The sequence below is a fragment of the Taudactylus pleione genome, unplaced genomic scaffold, assembly GCF_031769625.1.
Source record: "Taudactylus pleione unplaced genomic scaffold, aTauple2 ptg001250l, whole genome shotgun sequence".
In the NCBI taxonomy this organism is placed as follows: domain Eukaryota; kingdom Metazoa; phylum Chordata; class Amphibia; order Anura; family Myobatrachidae; genus Taudactylus; species Taudactylus pleione.
In genome coordinates this window covers 152356-175078 of record NW_028285650.1, presented here as the reverse complement: position 1 = coordinate 175078, position 22723 = coordinate 152356, and the positions used below count along the sequence as shown (strand labels likewise).

General features: G+C 33.7%; 1 protein-coding gene across 1 annotated transcript in view; it reads right to left on the bottom strand.

Moving 5' to 3' along the window:
• LOC148450939 (alpha-tectorin-like) overlaps positions 1–22723 on the bottom strand; it is a 69334-nt gene that overhangs the window by 30898 nt on the left and 15713 nt on the right. The window contains exon 6 of the mRNA XM_088462490.1: positions 21401–21538. Coding sequence (XP_088318616.1) covers positions 21401–21538 — 138 coding nt within the window. The remainder of the gene's footprint in view (positions 1–21400; positions 21539–22723) is intronic.

Sequence of the window (22723 nt, the reverse complement as noted above, 5' to 3'; positions counted from 1 at the left end):
ATATACAGTACAATACTCAGTAGGAAAGTATGTATTTAGTATGAGAGCTGGTATTATTTTATATACGGCAGAAGACTCAGTAGGAAAGTATGTATTTAGTATGGGAGCTGGTATTATTTTATATGCGGCACAAGACTCAGTAGGAAAGTATATTTTTAGTATGGGAGCTGGTATTATTTTATATACGGCACAAGACTCAGTAGGAAAGTATGTATTTAGTATGAGAGCTGGTATTATTTTATATGCGGTACAAGACTCAGTAGGAAAGTATATATTTAGTATGGGAGCTGGTATTATTTTATATACGGCACAAGACTCAGTAGGAAAGTATGTATTTACTTTGGGAGCGGGTATTATTTTATATACGGCACAAGACTCAGTAGGAAAGTATGTATTTAGTATGGGAGCTGGTATTATTTTATATACGGCACAAGACTCAGTAGGAAAGTATGTATTTACTTTGGGAGCGGGTATTATTTTATATACGGCACAAGACTCAGTAGGAAAGTATGTATTTAGTATGGGAGCTGGTATTATTTTATATACGGCACAAGACTCAGTAGGAAAGTATGTATTTAGTATGAGAGCTGGTATTATTTTATATACAGTACAATACTCAGTAGGAAAGTATGTATTTAGTATGAGAGCTGGTATTATTTTATATATGGTACAAGACTCAGTAGGAAAGTATGTATTTAGTATGAGAGCTGGTATTATTTTATATACGGCACAAGACTCAGTAGGAAAGTATATATTTAGTATGAGAGCTGGTATTATTTTATATACGGCACAAGACTCAGTAGGAAAGTATGTATTTAGTATGAGAGCTGGTATTATTTTATATGCGGCACAAGACTCAGTAGTGAAAGTATGTATTTAGTATGGGAGCTGGTATTATTTTATATACAGTACAAGACTCAGTAGGAAAGTATGTATTTAGTATGGGAGCTGGTATTATTTTATATACAGTACAAGACTCAGTAGGAAAGTATGTATTTAGTATGGGAGCTGGTATTATTTTATATGCGGTACAAGACTCAGTAGGAAAGTATGTATTTAGTATGGGAGCTGGTATTATTTTATATACGGCACAAGACTCAGTAGGAAAGTATGTATTTAGTATGAGAGCTGGTATTATTTTATATACGGCACAAGGCTCAGTAGGAAAGTATGTATTTAGTATGAGAGCTGGTATTATTTTATATACGGCACAAGACTCAGTAGGAAAGTATGTATTTAGTATGAGAGCTGGTATTATTTTATATACGGTACAAGACTCAGTAGGAAAGTATATATTTAGTATGAGAGCTGGTATTATTTTATATGCGGTACAAGACTCAGTAGGAAAGTATATATTTAGTATGAGAGCTGGTATTATTTTATATACGGCACAAGACTCAGTAGGAAAGTATGTATTTAGTATGAGAGCTGGTATTATTTTATATACGGCACAAGGCTCAGTAGGAAAGTATGTATTTAGTATGGGAGCTGGTATTATTTTATATACGGTACAAGGCTCAGTAGGAAAGTATGTATTTACTATGGGAGCTGGTATTATTTTATATACGGCACAAGACTCAGTAGGAAAGTATATATTTAGTATGGGAGCTGGTATTATTTTATATGCGGTACAAGACTCAGTAGGAAAGTATATATTTAGTATGGGAGCTGTTATTATTTTATATGCGGTACAAGACTCAGTAGGAAAGTATGTATTTACTATGGGAGCTGGTATTATTTTATATACGGCACAAGACTCAGTAGGAAAGTATATATTTAGTATGGGAGCTGGTATTATTTTATATACGGTACAAGACTCAGTAGGAAAGTATGTATTTACTATGGGAGCTGGTATTATTTTATATGCGGTACAAGACTCAGTAGGAAAGTATGTATTTAGTATGGGAGCTGGTATTATTTTATATGCGGTACAAGACTCAGTAGGAAAGTATATATTTAGTATGAGAGCTGGTATTATTTTATATATGGCACAAGACTCAGTAGGAAAGTATGTATTTAGTATGAGAGCTGGTATTATTTTATATACGGCACAAGGCTCAGTAGGAAAGTATGTATTTAGTATGGGAGCTGTTATTATTTTATATGCGGTACAAGACTCAGTAGGAAAGTATGTATTTACTATGGGAGCTGGTATTATTTTATATACGGCACAAGACTCAGTAGGAAAGTATATATTTAGTATGGGAGCTGGTATTATTTTATATGCGGTACAAGACTCAGTAGGAAAGTATGTATTTACTATGGGATCTGGTATTATTTTATATACGGCACAAGACTCAGTAGGAAAGTATATATTTAGTATGGGAGCTGGTATTATTTTATATACGGTACAAGACTCAGTAGGAAAGTATGTATTTACTATGGGAGCTGGTATTATTTTATATGCGGTACAAGACTCAGTAGGAAAGTATATATTTAGTATGGGAGCTGGTATTATTTTATATACGGTACAAGACTCAGTAGGAAAGTATGTATTTAGTATGGGAGCTGGTATTTTTTTATATGCGGCACAAGACTCAGTAGGAAAGTATGTATTTACTATGGGAGCTGGTATTATTTTATATACGGTACAAGACTCAGTAGGAAAGTATGTATTTACTATGAGAGCTGGTATTATTTTATATACTGTACAAGACTCAGTAGGAAAGTATGTATTTAGTATGAGAGCTGGTATTATTTTATATACTGTACAAGACTCAGTAGGAAAGTATGTATTTAGTATGAGAGCTGGTATTATTTTATATACGGTACAAGACTCAGTAGGAAAGTATGTATTTACTATGGGAGCTGGTATTATTTTATATGCGGCACAAGACTCAGTAGGAAAGTATGTATTTAGTATGGGAGCTGGTATTATTTTATATACGGCACAAGGCTCAGTAGGAAAGTATGTATTTAGTATGAGAGCTGGTATTATTTTATATACGGTACAAGACTCAGTAGGAAAGTATGTATTTACTATGAGAGCTGGTATTATTTTATATACTGTACAAGACTCAGTAGGAAAGTATATATTTAGTATGGGAGCTGGTATTATTTTATATACGGTACAAGACTCAGTAGGAAAGTATGTATTTAGTATGAGAGCTGGTATTATTTTATATGCGGCACAAGGCTCAGTAGGAAAGTATGTATTTAGTATGAGAGCTGGTATTATTTTATATGCGGCACAAGACTCAGTAGGAAAGTATGTATTTAGTATGGGAGCTGGTATTATTTTATATACGGTACAAGACTCAGTAGGAAAGTATGTATTTACTATGAGAGCTGGTATTATTTTATATACGGCACAAGACTCAGTAGGAAAGTATGTATTTAGTATGGGAGCTGGTATTATTTTATATACGGCACAAGACTCAGTAGGAAAGTATGTATTTAGTATGGGAGCTGGTATTATTTTATATACGGCACAAGACTCAGTAGGAAAGTATGTATTTAGTATGGGAGCTGGTATTATTTTATATACAGTACAATACTCAGTAGGAAAGTATGTATTTAGTATGAGAGCTGGTATTATTTTATATACGGCACAAGACTCAGTAGGAAAGTATGTATTTAGTATGAGAGCTGGTATTATTTTATATACGGTACAAGACTCAGTAGGAAAGTATGTATTTACTATGAGAGCTGGTATTATTTTATATACGGTACAAGACTCAGTAGGAAAGTATGTATTTAGTATGGGAGCTGGTATTATTTTATATACGGTACAAGGCTCAGTAGGAAAGTATGTATTTAGTATGGGAGCTGGTATTATTTTATATACGGCACAAGACTCAGTAGGAAAGTATGTATTTAGTATGGGAGCTGGTATTATTTTATATACGGCACAAGACTCAGTAGGAAAGTATGTATTTAGTATGGGAGCTGGTATTATTTTATATACGGCACAAGACTCAGTAGGAAAGTATGTATTTAGTATGAAAGCTGGTATTATTTTATATACAGTACAATACTCAGTAGGAAAGTATGTATTTACTATGGGAGCTGGTATTATTTTATATACGGCACAAGACTCAGTAGGAAAGTATGTATTTAGTATGAGAGCTGGTATTATTTTATATACGGTACAAGACTCAGTAGGAAAGTATGTATTTAGTATGGGAGCTGGTATTATTTTATATACGGCACAAGACTCAGTAGGAAAGTATGTATTTAGTATGAGAGCTGGTATTATTTTATATACGGTACAAGACTCAGTAGGAAAGTATGTATTTAGTATGAGAGCTGGTATTATTTTATATACGGTACAAGACTCAGTAGGAAAGTATGTATTTAGTATGGGAGCTGGTATTATTTTATATACGGCACAAGACTCAGTAGGAAAGTATGTATTTAGTATGAGAGCTGGTATTATTTTATATACGGCACAAGACTCAGTAGGAAAGTATGTATTTAGTATGAGAGCTGGTATTATTTTATATACGGCACAAGGCTCAGTAGGAAAGTATGTATTTAGTATGAGAGCTGGTATTATTTTATATACGGCACAAGACTCAGTAGGAAAGTATATATTTAGTATGGGAGCTGGTATTATTTTATATGCGGTACAAGACTCAGTAGGAAAGTATATTTTTAGTATGGGAGCTGTTATTATTTTATATGCGGTACAAGACTCAGTAGGAAAGTATGTATTTACTATGGGAGCTGGTATTATTTTATATACGGCACAAGACTCAGTAGGAAAGTATATATTTAGTATGGGAGCTGGTATTATTTTATATACGGTACAAGACTCAGTAGGAAAGTATGTATTTACTATGGGAGCTGGTATTATTTTATATGCGGTACAAGACTCAGTAGGAAAGTATGTATTTACTATGGGAGCTGGTATTATTTTATATGCGGTACAAGACTCAGTAGGAAAGTATATATTTAGTATGAGAGCTGGTATTATTTTATATATGGCACAAGACTCAGTAGGAAAGTATGTATTTAGTATGAGAGCTGGTATTATTTTATATACGGCACAAGGCTCAGTAGGAAAGTATGTATTTAGTATGGGAGCTGGTATTATTTTATATACAGTACAATACTCAGTAGGAAAGTATGTATTTAGTATGAGAGCTGGTATTATTTTATATGCGGCACAAGACTCAGTAGGAAAGTATGTATTTAGTATGAGAGCTGGTATTATTTTATATACGGTACAAGACTCAGTAGGAAAGTATGTATTTAGTATGAGAGCTGGTATTATTTTATATACGGTACAAGACTCAGTAGGAAAGTATGTATTTAGTATGAGAGCTGGTATTATTTTATATACGGTACAAGACTCAGTAGGAAAGTATATATTTAGTATGGGAGCTGGTATTATTTTATATGCGGTACAAGACTCAGTAGGAAAGTATATATTTAGTATGAGAGCTGGTATTATTTTATATACGGCACAAGACTCAGTAGGAAAGTATGTATTTAGTATGGGAGCTGGTATTATTTTATATACAGTACAATACTCAGTAGGAAAGTATGTATTTAGTATGAGAGCTGGTATTATTTTATATACGGCAGAAGACTCAGTAGGAAAGTATGTATTTAGTATGGGAGCTGGTATTATTTTATATGCGGCACAAGACTCAGTAGGAAAGTATATTTTTAGTATGGGAGCTGGTATTATTTTATATACGGCACAAGACTCAGTAGGAAAGTATGTATTTAGTATGAGAGCTGGTATTATTTTATATGCGGTACAAGACTCAGTAGGAAAGTATATATTTAGTATGGGAGCTGGTATTATTTTATATACGGCACAAGACTCAGTAGGAAAGTATGTATTTACTTTGGGAGCGGGTATTATTTTATATACGGCACAAGACTCAGTAGGAAAGTATGTATTTAGTATGGGAGCTGGTATTATTTTATATACGGCACAAGACTCAGTAGGAAAGTATGTATTTACTTTGGGAGCGGGTATTATTTTATATACGGCACAAGACTCAGTAGGAAAGTATGTATTTAGTATGGGAGCTGGTATTATTTTATATACGGCACAAGACTCAGTAGGAAAGTATGTATTTAGTATGAGAGCTGGTATTATTTTATATACAGTACAATACTCAGTAGGAAAGTATGTATTTAGTATGAGAGCTGGTATTATTTTATATACGGCACAAGACTCAGTAGGAAAGTATATATTTAGTATGAGAGCTGGTATTATTTTATATACGGCACAAGACTCAGTAGGAAAGTATGTATTTAGTATGAAAGCTGGTATTATTTTATATGCGGCACAAGACTCAGTAGTGAAAGTATGTATTTAGTATGGGAGCTGGTATTATTTTATATACAGTACAAGACTCAGTAGGAAAGTATATATTTAGTATGGGAGCTGGTATTATTTTATATACGGCACAAGACTCAGTAGGAAAGTATGTATTTAGTATGAGAGCTGGTATTATTTTATATACGGCACAAGGCTCAGTAGGAAAGTATGTATTTAGTATGAGAGCTGGTATTATTTTATATACAGTACAAGACTCAGTAGGAAAGTATATATTTAGTATGGGAGCTGGTATTATTTTATATACGGCACAAGACTCAGTAGGAAAGTATGTATTTAGTATGAGAGCTGGTATTATTTTATATACGGCACAAGGCTCAGTAGGAAAGTATGTATTTAGTATGGGAGCTGGTATTATTTTATATACAGTACAAGACTCAGTAGGAAAGTATGTATTTAGTATGGGAGCTGGTATTATTTTATATGCGGTACAAGACTCAGTAGGAAAGTATGTATTTAGTATGGGAGCTGGTATTATTTTATATACGGCACAAGACTCAGTAGGAAAGTATGTATTTAGTATGAGAGCTGGTATTATTTTATATACGGCACAAGGCTCAGTAGGAAAGTATGTATTTAGTATGAGAGCTGGTATTATTTTATATACGGCACAAGACTCAGTAGGAAAGTATGTATTTAGTATGAGAGCTGGTATTATTTTATATACGGTACAAGACTCAGTAGGAAAGTATATATTTAGTATGAGAGCTGGTATTATTTTATATACGGCACAAGACTCAGTAGGAAAGTATGTATTTAGTATGGGAGCTGGTATTATTTTATATACTGTACAAGACTCAGTAGGAAAGTATATATTTAGTATGAGAGCTGGTATTATTTTATATACGGCACAAGACTCAGTAGGAAAGTATATATTTAGTATGGGAGCTGGTATTATTTTATATACGGCACAAGACTCAGTAGGAAAGTATGTATTTAGTATGAGAGCTGGTATTATTTTATATACGGCAGAAGACTCAGTAGGAAAGTATGTATTTAGTATGAGAGCTGGTATTATTATATATACGGTACAAGACTCAGTAGGAAAGTATGTATTTAGTATGAGAGCTGGTATTATTTTATATACGGCACAAGGCTCAGTAGGAAAGTATGTATTTAGTATGGGAGCTGTTATTATTTTATATGCGGTACAAGACTCAGTAGGAAAGTATGTATTTAGTATGAGAGCTGGTATTATTTTATATACGGCACAAGACTCAGTAGGAAAGTATGTATTTAGTATGAGAGCTGGTATTATTTTATATACGGTACAAGACTCAGTAGGAAAGTATATATTTAGTATGAGAGCTGGTATTATTTTATATGCGGTACAAGACTCAGTAGGAAAGTATGTATTTAGTATGAGAGCTGGTATTATTTTATATACGGCACAAGGCTCAGTAGGAAAGTATGTATTTAGTATGGGAGCTGTTATTATTTTATATGCGGTACAAGACTCAGTAGGAAAGTATATATTTAGTATGAGAGCTGGTATTATTTTATATACAGTACAATACTCAGTAGGAAAGTATGTATTTACTATGGGAGCTGGTATTATTTTATATACGGTACAAGACTCAGTAGGAAAGTATATATTTAGTATGGGAGCTGTTATTATTTTATATGCGGTACAAGACTCAGTAGGAAAGTATATATTTAGTATGGGAGCTGGTATTATTTTATATACGGTACAAGACTCAGTAGGAAAGTATGTATTTACTATGGGAGCTGGTATTATTTTATATGCGGTACAAGACTCAGTAGGAAAGTATGTATTTACTATGGGAGCTGGTATTATTTTATATGCGGTACAAGACTCAGTAGGAAAGTATATATTTAGTATGAGAGCTGGTATTATTTTATATATGGCACAAGACTCAGTAGGAAAGTATGTATTTAGTATGAGAGCTGGTATTATTTTATATACGGCACAAGGCTCAGTAGGAAAGTATGTATTTAGTATGGGAGCTGTTATTATTTTATATGCGGTACAAGACTCAGTAGGAAAGTATGTATTTACTATGGGAGCTGGTATTATTTTATATACGGCACAAGACTCAGTAGGAAAGTATATATTTAGTATGGGAGCTGGTATTATTTTATATGCGGTACAAGACTCAGTAGGAAAGTATGTATTTACTATGGGAGCTGGTATTATTTTATATACGGCACAAGACTCAGTAGGAAAGTATATATTTAGTATGGGAGCTGGTATTATTTTATATACGGTACAAGACTCAGTAGGAAAGTATGTATTTACTATGGGAGCTGGTATTATTTTATATGCGGTACAAGACTCAGTAGGAAAGTATGTATTTACTATGGGAGCTGGTATTATTTTATATACGGTACAAGACTCAGTAGGAAAGTATGTATTTACTATGAGAGCTGGTATTATTTTATATACTGTACAAGACTCAGTAGGAAAGTATGTATTTAGTATGAGAGCTGGTATTATTTTATATACGGCACAAGGCTCAGTAGGAAAGTATGTATTTAGTATGAGAGCTGGTATTATTTTATATACGGTACAAGACTCAGTAGGAAAGTATGTATTTACTATGAGAGCTGGTATTATTTTATATACTGTACAAGACTCAGTAGGAAAGTATGTATTTAGTATGAGAGCTGGTATTATTTTATATGCGGCACAAGGCTCAGTAGGAAAGTATGTATTTAGTATGAGAGCTGGTATTATTTTATATGCGGCACAAGACTCAGTAGGAAAGTATGTATTTACTATGAGAGCTGGTATTATTTTATATACGGTACAAGACTCAGTAGGAAAGTATGTATTTAGTATGAGAGCTGGTATTATTTTATATACGGCACAAGACTCAGTAGGAAAGTATGTATTTAGTATGAGAGCTGGTATTATTTTATATACGGCACAAGGCTCAGTAGGAAAGTATGTATTTAGTATGAAAGCTGGTATTATTTTATATACAGTACAATACTCAGTAGGAAAGTATGTATTTAGTATGAGAGCTGGTATTATTTTATATACGGTACAAGACTCAGTAGGAAAGTATGTATTTAGTATGGGAGCTGGTATTATTTTATATACGGCACAAGACTCAGTAGGAAAGTATGTATTTAGTATGAGAGCTGGTATTATTTTATATACGGCACAAGACTCAGTAGGAAAGTATGTATTTAGTATGAGAGCTGGTATTATTTTATATACGGCACAAGGCTCAGTAGGAAAGTATGTATTTAGTATGAGAGCTGGTATTATTTTATATGCGGCACAAGACTCAGTAGGAAAGTATGTATTTACTATGAGAGCTGGTATTATTTTATATACGGCACAAGACTCAGTAGGAAAGTATATATTTAGTATGAGAGCTGGTATTATTTTATATACAGTACAATACTCAGTAGGAAAGTATATATTTAGTATGGGAGCTGGTATTATTTTATATGCGGTACAAGACTCAGTAGGAAAGTATATATTTAGTATGGGAGCTGTTATTATTTTATATGCGGTACAAGACTCAGTAGGAAAGTATATATTTAGTATGGGAGCTGGTATTATTTTATATGCGGTACAAGACTCAGTAGGAAAGTATATATTTAGTATGGGAGCTGTTATTATTTTATATGCGGTACAAGACTCAGTAGGAAAGTATGTATTTACTATGGGAGCTGGTATTATTTTATATACGGCACAAGACTCAGTAGGAAAGTATATATTTAGTATGGGAGCTGGTATTATTTTATATACGGTACAAGACTCAGTAGGAAAGTATGTATTTACTATGGGAGCTGGTATTATTTTATATGCGGTACAAGACTCAGTAGGAAAGTATGTATTTACTATGGGAGCTGGTATTATTTTATATGCGGTACAAGACTCAGTAGGAAAGTATATATTTAGTATGAGAGCTGGTATTATTTTATATATGGCACAAGACTCAGTAGGAAAGTATGTATTTAGTATGGGAGCTGGTATTATTTTATATACGGCACAAGACTCAGTAGGAAAGTATGTATTTAGTATGGGAGCTGGTATTATTTTATATACGGCACAAGACTCAGTAGGAAAGTATGTATTTAGTATGAGAGCTGGTATTATTTTATATACGGTACAAGACTCAGTAGGAAAGTATGTATTTACTATGAGAGCTGGTATTATTTTATATACGGTACAAGACTCAGTAGGAAAGTATGTATTTAGTATGAGAGCTGGTATTATTTTATATACGGCACAAGACTCAGTAGGAAAGTATGTATTTAGTATGAGAGCTGGTATTATTTTATATACGGCACAAGGCTCAGTAGGAAAGTATGTATTTAGTATGAAAGCTGGTATTATTTTATATACAGTACAATACTCAGTAGGAAAGTATGTATTTAGTATGAGAGCTGGTATTATTTTATATACGGTACAAGACTCAGTAGGAAAGTATGTATTTAGTATGGGAGCTGGTATTATTTTATATACGGCACAAGACTCAGTAGGAAAGTATGTATTTAGTATGAGAGCTGGTATTATTTTATATACGGCACAAGACTCAGTAGGAAAGTATGTATTTAGTATGAGAGCTGGTATTATTTTATATACGGCACAAGGCTCAGTAGGAAAGTATGTATTTAGTATGAGAGCTGGTATTATTTTATATACAGTACAATACTCAGTAGGAAAGTATATATTTAGTATGGGAGCTGGTATTATTTTATATGCGGTACAAGACTCAGTAGGAAAGTATATATTTAGTATGGGAGCTGTTATTATTTTATATGCGGTACAAGACTCAGTAGGAAAGTATGTATTTAGTATGAGAGCTGGTATTATTTTATATACGGCACAAGACTCAGTAGGAAAGTATGTATTTACTATGGGAGCTGGTATTATTTTATATACGGCACAAGACTCAGTAGGAAAGTATATATTTAGTATGGGAGCTGGTATTATTTTATATACGGTACAAGACTCAGTAGGAAAGTATGTATTTACTATGGGAGCTGGTATTATTTTATATGCGGTACAAGACTCAGTAGGAAAGTATGTATTTACTATGGGAGCTGGTATTATTTTATATGCGGTACAAGACTCAGTAGGAAAGTATATATTTAGTATGAGAGCTGGTATTATTTTATATATGGCACAAGACTCAGTAGGAAAGTATGTATTTAGTATGAGAGCTGGTATTATTTTATATACGGCACAAGGCTCAGTAGGAAAGTATGTATTTAGTATGGGAGCTGGTATTATTTTATATGCGGTACAAGACTCAGTAGGAAAGTATGTATTTACTATGGGAGCTGGTATTATTTTATATACGGCACAAGACTCAGTAGGAAAGTATATATTTAGTATGGGAGCTGGTATTATTTTATATGCGGTACAAGACTCAGTAGGAAAGTATATATTTAGTATGAGAGCTGGTATTATTTTATATACAGTACAATACTCAGTAGGAAAGTATGTATTTAGTATGAGAGCTGGTATTATTTTATATACGGTACAATACTCAGTAGGAAAGTATATATTTAGTATGAGAGCTGGTATTATTTTATATACAGTACAAGACTCAGTAGGAAAGTATGTATTTAGTATGAGAGCTGGTATTATTTTATATGCGGTACAAGACTCAGTAGGAAAGTATATATTTAGTATGAGAGCTGGTATTATTTTATATACTGTACAAGACTCAGTAGGAAAGTATGTATTTAGTATGAGAGCTGGTATTATTTTATATGCGGCACAAGGCTCAGTAGGAAAGTATATATTTAGTATGAGAGCTGGTATTATTTTATATACAGTACAAGACTCAGTAGGAAAGTATGTATTTAGTATGAGAGCTGGTATTATTTTATATGTGGTACAAGACTCAGTAGGAAAGTATATATTTAGTATGAGAGCTGGTATTATTTTATATACTGTACAAGACTCAGTAGGAAAGTATGTATTTAGTATGAGAGCTGGTATTATTTTATATGCGGTACAAGACTCAGTAGGAAAGTATATATTTAGTATGAGAGCTGGTATTATTTTATATACTGTACAAGACTCAGTAGGAAATTATGTATTTAGTATGAGAGCTGGTATTATTTTATATGCGGCACAAGGCTCAGTAGGAAAGTATGTATTTAGTATGAGAGCTGGTATTATTTTATATACTGTACAAGACTCAGTAGGAAAGTATGTATTTAGTATGAGAGCTGGTATTATTTTATATGCGGCACAAGACTCAGTAGGAAAGTATGTATTTAGTATGAGAGCTGGTATTATTTTATATACGGCACAAGACTCAGTAGGAAAGTATGTATTTAGTATGAGAGCTGGTATTATTTTATATACGGCACAAGACTCAGTAGGAAAGTATGTATTTAGTATGAGAGCTGGTATTATTTTATATACGGCACAAGACTCAGTAGGAAAGTATGTATTTAGTATGAGAGCTGGTATTATTTTATATACGGCACAAGACTCAGTAGGAAAGTATGTATTTAGTATGAGAGCTGGTATTATTTTATATACGGTACAAGACTCAGTAGGAAAGTATGTATTTAGTATGGGAGCTGGTATTATTTTATATACGGCACAAGACTCAGTAGGAAAGTATGTATTTAGTATGAGAGCTGGTATTATTTTATATACGGTACAAGACTCAGTAGGAAAGTATGTATTTACTATGAGAGCTGGTATTATTTTATATACGGCACAAGACTCAGTAGGAAAGTATGTATTTAGTATGGGAGCTGGTATTATTTTATATATGGTACAAGACTCAGTAGGAAAGTATGTATTTACTATGGGAGCTGGTATTATTTTATATACGGTACAAGACTCAGTAGGAAAGTATGTATTTAGTATGGGAGCTGGTATTATTTTATATATGGTACAAGACTCAGTAGGAAAGTATGTATTTACTATGAGAGCTGGTATTATTTTATATACGGCACAAGACTCAGTAGGAAAGTATGTATTTACTATGAGAGCTGGTATTATTTTATATACGGCACAAGACTCAGTAGGAAAGTATGTATTTACTATGAGAGCTGGTATTATTTTATATACGGCACAAGACTCAGTAGGAAAGTATGTATTTAGTATGGGAGCTGGTATTATTTTATATATGGTACAAGACTCAGTAGGAAAGTATGTATTTACTATGGGAGCTGGTATTATTTTATATACGGTACAAGACTCAGTAGGAAAGTATGTATTTAGTATGGGAGCTGGTATTATTTTATATATGGTACAAGACTCAGTAGGAAAGTATGTATTTACTATGAGAGCTGGTATTATTTTATATACGGCACAAGACTCAGTAGGAAAGTATGTATTTACTATGAGAGCTGGTATTATTTTATATACGGCACAAGATTCAGTAGGAAAGTATGTATTTAGTATGGGAGCTGGTATTATTTTATATACGGCACAAGACTCAGTAGGAAAGTATGTATTTAGTATGAAAGCTGGTATTATTTTATATACGGTACAAGACTCAGTAGGAAAGTATGTATTTAGTATGAAAGCTGGTATTATTTTATATACAGTACAATACTCAGTAGGAAAGTATGTATTTAGTATGAGAGCTGGTATTATTTTATATACGGTACAAGACTCAGTAGGAAAGTATGTATTTAGTATGGGAGCTGGTATTATTTTATATACGGCACAAGACTCAGTAGGAAAGTATGTATTTAGTATGAGAGCTGGTATTATTTTATATACGGCACAAGACTCAGTAGGAAAGTATGTATTTAGTATGAGAGCTGGTATTATTTTATATACGGCACAAGGCTCAGTAGGAAAGTATGTATTTAGTATGAGAGCTGGTATTATTTTATATACGGCACAAGACTCAGTAGGAAAGTATATATTTAGTATGGGAGCTGGTATTATTTTATATGCGGTACAAGACTCAGTAGGAAAGTATATATTTAGTATGGGAGCTGTTATTATTTTATATGCGGTACAAGACTCAGTAGGAAAGTATGTATTTACTATGGGAGCTGGTATTATTTTATATACGGCACAAGACTCAGTAGGAAAGTATATATTTAGTATGGGAGCTGGTATTATTTTATATACGGTACAAGACTCAGTAGGAAAGTATGTATTTACTATGGGAGCTGGTATTATTTTATATGCGGTACAAGACTCAGTAGGAAAGTATGTATTTACTATGGGAGCTGGTATTATTTTATATGCGGTACAAGACTCAGTAGGAAAGTATATATTTAGTATGAGAGCTGGTATTATTTTATATATGGCACAAGACTCAGTAGGAAAGTATGTATTTAGTATGAGAGCTGGTATTATTTTATATACGGCACAAGACTCAGTAGGAAAGTATATATTTAGTATGGGAGCTGGTATTATTTTATATACGGCACAAGACTCAGTAGGAAAGTATATATTTAGTATGGGAGCTGGTATTATTTTATATACGGCACAAGACTCAGTAGGAAAGTATGTATTTAGTATGGGAGCTGGTATTATTTTATATGCGGTACAAGACTCAGTAGGAAAGTATGTATTTACTATGGGAGCTGGTATTATTTTATATACTGTACAAGACTCAGTAGGAAAGTATATATTTAGTATGGGAGCTGGTATTATTTTATATGCGGCACAAGACTCAGTAGGAAAGTATGTATTTACTATGGGAGCTGGTATTATTTTATATACGGCACAAGACTCAGTAGGAAAGTATATATTTAGTATGGGAGCTGGTATTATTTTATATACGGTACAAGACTCAGTAGGAAAGTATATATTTAGTATGGGAGCTGGTATTATTTTATATGCGGTACAAGACTCAGTAGGAAAGTATGTATTTACTATGGGAGCTGGTATTATTTTATATACGGCACAAGACTCAGTAGGAAAGTATATATTTAGTATGGGAGCTGGTATTATTTTATATACGGTACAAGACTCAGTAGGAAAGTATGTATTTACTATGGGAGCTGGTATTATTTTATATGCGGTACAAGACTCAGTAGGAAAGTATGTATTTACTATGGGAGCTGGTATTATTTTATATACGGTACAAGACTCAGTAGGAAAGTATGTATTTACTATGAGAGCTGGTATTATTTTATATACTGTACAAGACTCAGTAGGAAAGTATGTATTTAGTATGAGAGCTGGTATTATTTTATATACGGCACAAGGCTCAGTAGGAAAGTATGTATTTAGTATGAGAGCTGGTATTATTTTATATACGGTACAAGACTCAGTAGGAAAGTATGTATTTAGTATGAGAGCTGGTATTATTTTATATACGGCACAAGGCTCAGTAGGAAAGTATGTATTTACTATGAGAGCTGGTATTATTTTATATACTGTACAAGACTCAGTAGGAAAGTATGTATTTAGTATGAGAGCTGGTATTATTTTATATGCGGCACAAGGCTCAGTAGGAAAGTATGTATTTAGTATGAGAGCTGGTATTATTTTATATACTGTACAAGACTCAGTAGGAAAGTATGTATTTAGTATGAGAGCTGGTATTATTTTATATGCGGCACAAGGCTCAGTAGGAAAGTATGTATTTAGTATGAGAGCTGGTATTATTTTATATGCGGCACAAGACTCAGTAGGAAAGTATGTATTTAGTATGGGAGCTGGTATTATTTTATATACGGTACAAGACTCAGTATGAAAGTATGTATTTACTATGAGAGCTGGTATTATTTTATATACGGCACAAGACTCAGTAGGAAAGTATGTATTTAGTATGGGAGCTGGTATTATTTTATATACGGCACAAGACTCAGTAGGAAAGTATGTATTTAGTATGAGAGCTGGTATTATTTTATATACGGTACAAGACTCAGTAGGAAAGTATGTATTTAGTATGGGAGCTGGTATTATTTTATATACGGCACAGGACTCAGTAGGAAAGTATATATTTAGTATGGGAGCTGGTATTATTTTATATGCGGTACAAGACTCAGTAGGAAAGTATATATTTAGTATGAGAGCTGGTATTATTTTATATACAGTACAATACTCAGTAGGAAAGTATGTATTTAATATGAGAGCTGGTATTATTTTATATACGGCACAAGACTCAGTAGGAAAGTATATATTTAGTATGAGAGCTGGTATTATTTTATATACAGTACAATACTCAGTAGGAAAGTATGTATTTACTATGAGAGCTGGTATTATTTTATATACGGTACAAGACTCAGTAGGAAAGTATGTATTTAGTATGGGAGCTGGTATTATTTTATATACGGTACAAGACTCAGTAGGAAAGTATGTATTTACTATGGGAGCTGGTATTATTTTATATACGGTACAAGACTCAGTAGGAAAGTATGTATTTAGTATGGGAGCTGGTATTATTTTATATACGGTACAAGACTCAGTAGGAAAGTATGTATTTACTATGGGAGCTGGTATTATTTTATATACAGTACAAGACTCAGTAGGAAAGTATGTATTTAGTATGGGAGCTGGTATTATTTTATATACGGCACAAGACTCAGTAGGAAAGTATGTATTTACTATGGGAGCTGGTATTATTTTATATACGGCACAAGACTCAGTAGGAAAGTATATATTTAGTATGGGAGCTGGTATTATTTTATATACGGTACAAGACTCAGTAGGAAAGTATGTATTTAGTGTGGGAGCTGGTATTATTTTATATACAGTACAATACTCAGTAGGAAAGTATGTATTTACTATGAGAGCTGGTATTATTTTATATACTGTACAAGACTCAGTAGGAAAGTATGTATTTACTATGAGAGCTGGTATTATTTTATATACTGTACAAGACTCAGTAGGAAAGTATGTATTTAGTATGGGAGCTGGTATTATTTTATATACGGCACAAGACTCAGTAGGAAAGTATGTATTTAGTATGGGAGCTGGTATTATTTTATATACTGTACAAGACTCAGTAGGAAAGTATGTATTTAGTATGAGAGCTGGTATTATTTTATATGCGGCACAAGGCTCAGTAGGAAAGTATGTATTTAGTATGAGAGCTGGTATTATTTTATATACTGTACAAGACTCAGTAGGAAAGTATGTATTTAGTATGGGAGCTGGTATTATTTTATATGCGGTACAAGACTCAGTAGGAAAGTATGTATTTACTATGAGAGCTGGTATTATTTTATATACGGCACAAGACTCAGTAGGAAAGTATGTATTTACTATGAGAGCTGGTATTATTTTATATACGGCACAAGACTCAGTAGGAAAGTATGTATTTAGTATGGGAGCTGGTATTATTTTATATACGGCACAAGACTCAGTAGGAAAGTATGTATTTAGTATGGGAGCTGGTATTATTTTATATACGGTACAAGACTCAGTAGGAAAGTATGTATTTAGTATGAAAGCTGGTATTATTTTATATACGGCACAAGACTCAGTAGGAAAGTATGTATTTAGTATGAAAGCTGGTATTATTTTATATACGGTACAAGACTCAGTAGGAAAGTATGTATTTACTATGAGAGCTGGTATTATTTTATATACGGCACAAGACTCAGTAGGAAAGTATGTATTTAGTATGGGAGCTGGTATTATTTTATATACGGCACAAGACTCAGTAGGAAAGTATGTATTTAGTATGAAAGCTGGTATTATTTTATATACAGTACAATACTCAGTAGGAAAGTATGTATTTAGTATGAGAGCTGGTATTATTTTATATACGGTACAAGGCTCAGTAGGAAAGTATGTATTTAGTATGAGAGCTGGTATTATTTTATATACGGTACAATACTCAGTAGGAAAGTATGTATTTAGTATGAGAGCTGGTATTATTTTATATACAGTACAAGACTCAGTAGGAAAGTATGTATTTAGTATGGGAGCTGGTATTATTTTATATACAGTACAAGACTCAGTAGGAAAGTATGTATTTAGTATGAGAGCTGGTATTATTTTATATACGGCACAAGACTCAGTAGGAAAGTATGTATTTAGTATGGGAGCTGGTATTATTTTATATACGGCACAAGGCTCAGTAGGAAAGTATGTATTTAGTATGGGAGCTGGTATTATTTTATATACGGCACAAGACTCAGTAGGAAAGTATGTATTTAGTATGGGAGCTGGTATTATTTTATATACGGCACAAGACTCAGTAGGAAAGTATGTATTTAGTATGAGAGCTGGTATTATTTTATATACGGCACAAGACTCAGTAGGAAAGTATATATTTAGTATGGGAGCTGGTATTATTTTATATGCGGTACAAGACTCAGTAGGAAAGTATGTATTTAGTATGGGAGCTGGTATTATTTTATATACGGTACAAGACTCAGTAGGAAAGTATGTATTTAGTATGAGAGCTGGTATTATTTTATATACGGTACAAGACTCAGTAGGAAAGTATGTATTTAGTATGAGAGCTGGTATTATTTTATATACGGCACAAGACTCAGTAGGAAAGTATGTATTTAGTATGAGAGCTGGTATTATTTTATATACAGTACAATACTCAGTAGGAAAGTATGTATTTAGTATGGGAGCTGGTATTATTATATATGCGGCACAAGACTCAGTAGGAAAGTATGTATTTAGTATGAGAGCTAGTATTATTTTATATACAGTACAAGACTCAGTAGGAAAGTATATATTTAGTATGAAAGCTGGTATTATTTTATATACGGCACAAGACTCAGTAGGAAAGTATGTATTTAGTATGGGAGCTGGTATTATTTTATATACAGTACAATACTCAGTAGGAAAGTATGTATTTAGTATGAGAGCTGGTATTATTTTATATACGGCACAAGACTCAGTAGGAAAGTATGTATTTAGTATGGGAGCTGGTATTATTTTATATACAGTACAATACTCAGTAGGAAAGTATGTATTTAGTATGAGAGCTGGTATTATTTTATATACGGCACAAGACTCAGTAGGAAAGTATGTATTTAGTATGAGAGCTGGTATTATTTTATATACGGTACAAGACTCAGTAGGAAAGTATGTATTTAGTATGAGAGCTGGTATTATTTTATATACGGTACAAGACTCAGTAGGAAAGTATGTATTTAGTATGAGAGCTGGTATTATTTTATATACGGCACAAGACTCAGTAGGAAAGTATGTATTTAGTATGGGAGCTGGTATTATTTTATATACGGCACAAGACTCAGTAGGAAAGTATGTATTTACTATGGGAGCTGGTATTATTTTATATACGGCACAAGACTCAGTAGGAAAGTATGTATTTAGTATGAGAGCTGGTATTATTTTATATACGGTACAAGACTCAGTAGGAAAGTATGTATTTAGTATGAGAGCTGGTATTATTTTATATACAGTACAATACTCAGTAGGAAAGTATGTATTTAGTATGGGAGCTGGTATTATTTTATATACAGTACAAGACTCAGTAGGAAAGTATGTATTTAGTATGGGAGCTGGTATTATTTTATATACGGCACAAGACTCAGTAGGAAAGTATGTATTTAGTATGAGAGCTGGTATTATTTTATATACTGTACAATACTCAGTAGGAAAGTATGTATTTAGTATGAGAGCTGGTATTATTTTATATGCGGTACAAGACTCAGTAGGAAAGTATGTATTTAGTATGAGAGCTGGTATTATTTTATATACGGCACAAGGCTCAGTAGGAAAGTATGTATTTAGTATGAGAGCTGGTATTATTTTATATACGGTACAAGACTCAGTAGGAAAGTATGTATTTAGTATGGGAGCTGGTATTATTTTATATACGGTACAAGACTCAGTAGGAAAGTATGTATTTAGTATGGGAGCTGGTATTATTTTATATACGGTACAAGACTCAGTAGGAAAGTATGTATTTAGTATGAGAGCTGGTATTATTTTATATACTGTACAATACTCAGTAGGAAAGTATGTATTTAGTATGAGAGCTGGTATTATTTTATATGCGGTACAAGACTCAGTAGGAAAGTATGTATTTAGTATGAGAGCTGGTATTATTTTATATACGGCACAAGGCTCAGTAGGAAAGTATGTATTTAGTATGAGAGCTGGTATTATTTTATATACGGTACAAGACTCAGTAGGAAAGTATGTATTTACTATGAGAGCTGGTATTATTTTATATACGGCACAAGGCTCAGTAGGAAAGTATGTATTTAGTATGGGAGCTGGTATTATTTTATATACGGCACAAGACTCAGTAGGAAAGTATATATTTACTATGAGAGCTGGTATTATTTTATATACGGTACAACACTCAGTAGGAAAGTATGTATTTAGTATGAGAGCTGGTATTATTTTATATACGGTACAAGACTCAGTAGGAAAGTATATATTTAGTATGGGAGCTGGTATTATTTTATATACGGCAGAAGACTCAGTAGGAAAGTATGTATTTACTATGGGAGCTGGTATTATTTTATATACGGCACAAGACTCAGTAGGAAAGTATATATTTAGTATGGGAGCTGGTATTATTTTATATACGGCACAAGACTCAGTAGGAAAGTATGTATTTAGTATGGGAGCTGGTATTATTTTATATGCGGCACAAGACTCAGTAGGAAAGTATATTTTTAGTATGGGAGCTGGTATTATTTTATATGCGGCACAAGACTCAGTAGGAAAGTATGTATTTAGTATGAGAGCTGGTATTATTTTATATACGGTACAAGACTCAGTAGGAAAGTATGTATTTACTATGGGAGCTGGTATTATTTTATATGCGGTACAAGACTCAGTAGGAAAGTATGTATTTAGTATGAGAGCTGGTATTATTTTATATACGGTACAAGACTCAGTAGGAAAGTATGTATTTAGTATGAGAGCTGGTATTATTTTATATACGGCACAAGGCTCAGTAGGAAAGTATATATTTAGTATGGGAGCTGGTATTATTTTATATACGGTACAAGACTCAGTAGGAAAGTATGTATTTAGTATGAGAGCTGGTATTATTTTATATACGGTACAAGACTCAGTAGGAAAGTATGTATTTAGTATGGGAGCTGGTATTATTTTATATACGGTACAAGACTCAGTAGGAAAGTATGTATTTAGTATGGGAGCTGGTATTATTTTATATGCGGTACAAGACTCAGTAGGAAAGTACTGTATGTATTTAGTATGGGAGCTGGTAATATTATATTTAGCATATGAGAAAGTATTTTTGATGATACCTGAGCAGGAATGCCGCCCAAACCAGTCATAGGATCTCCATCGCTGGCGGTTCCAGTTGTCCACTGGATATCACCATAATTAAAGATGGTGAAGTAATGGTACCCGTCAGTAGTGAGGACAGCCTGGAAAGTGTTCACCTTCAAAAGCAACCAAAATAAATTTCTTTTTAAGGATAAAGTGACAAAAATATATCTTAGTATTTGCTCTCTTATCATTATATAACATATTATTAGGGTAATATTGGTATTATAGGGGCCTTTTCTTGATAGAGGGCCGATTTCCCCCTGATAATTAAGTATCTAACCTGCCGTGAGTTGTGGCATTGGATACTAAAATACTGATTCAATATTACTGTGGTGCGGGACGGTTGCTCCCTGTGATACCTACCACTGAGGATGGCAGCAATCCGGCAGCTTTAGTGCGCATGCGTCAGCTGACTTCCCACATGCGCACTGGCAGCGGGTACACAGGGGCCATAGGAAGGAGCTGGGCTCCAGGAACCAACATGACCTGATGATTGTGTAGGTTCCCCCTGTAGGAGTTTGCTGAATACGGGACGGCTACATCGGGCGCCTAATAAATAACAGACCAATTACTTAGTGTTTCCACATGTGTATTGAGCCTGAAGTGATCATGAATAGGCCCCATATACTCATAGAAATTTTGTATCATCTTAGACTTTTTACATTAAACTTATATAGACCAAAACAAACTTTCAGCTTATAATGATTATCTTCCTGCAATCGCTTTCAACATACCCAACTAATGACTTGAGAGAGATAAAGTGGAGAGATAAAGGCCCTGATTCAGAGCCGCTCACTGTTGGCGGGTGCTCGCTCTGAATGTGGGCGTTTTATATTTTTTTTTACTCCGGCCGCTCGTAAAGCTATGAGAGACCACCCACAGCTTGTGTGAGCGGCCAAGAGACCGTTGCGATAATCGCGACCATCGGGCATGCAACTAGATCCTAGGGTAGGGTCTAGCCGCCGTAAGCCTGAGTGGACTTCCTGCACTAGTGATGTCAGTCAGCCCTCCTACAAACGCCAGTCGTTCCTAAGGGAACGCCTGCATTTGTCCGGCCACCCCCTTAGCCACCCACAAAATGGGGCGAGCTGTCAATCAACATCGAAAGCTGCCTCATCTTGATAGAATGGGGGCGTCACCTCATGCCCATAAGGCCACTCCCCCTGGTTTGTCACGTTTAGGGGGCATGACTGCTTGCCAAGCCCCCTAAACGCCCTTGTTGCCTGAACCCCCCTAGTAATGTCACTAACGTAATCTACCTCCTAGGATTACTACATTTACTCCTATCTCAGATATAG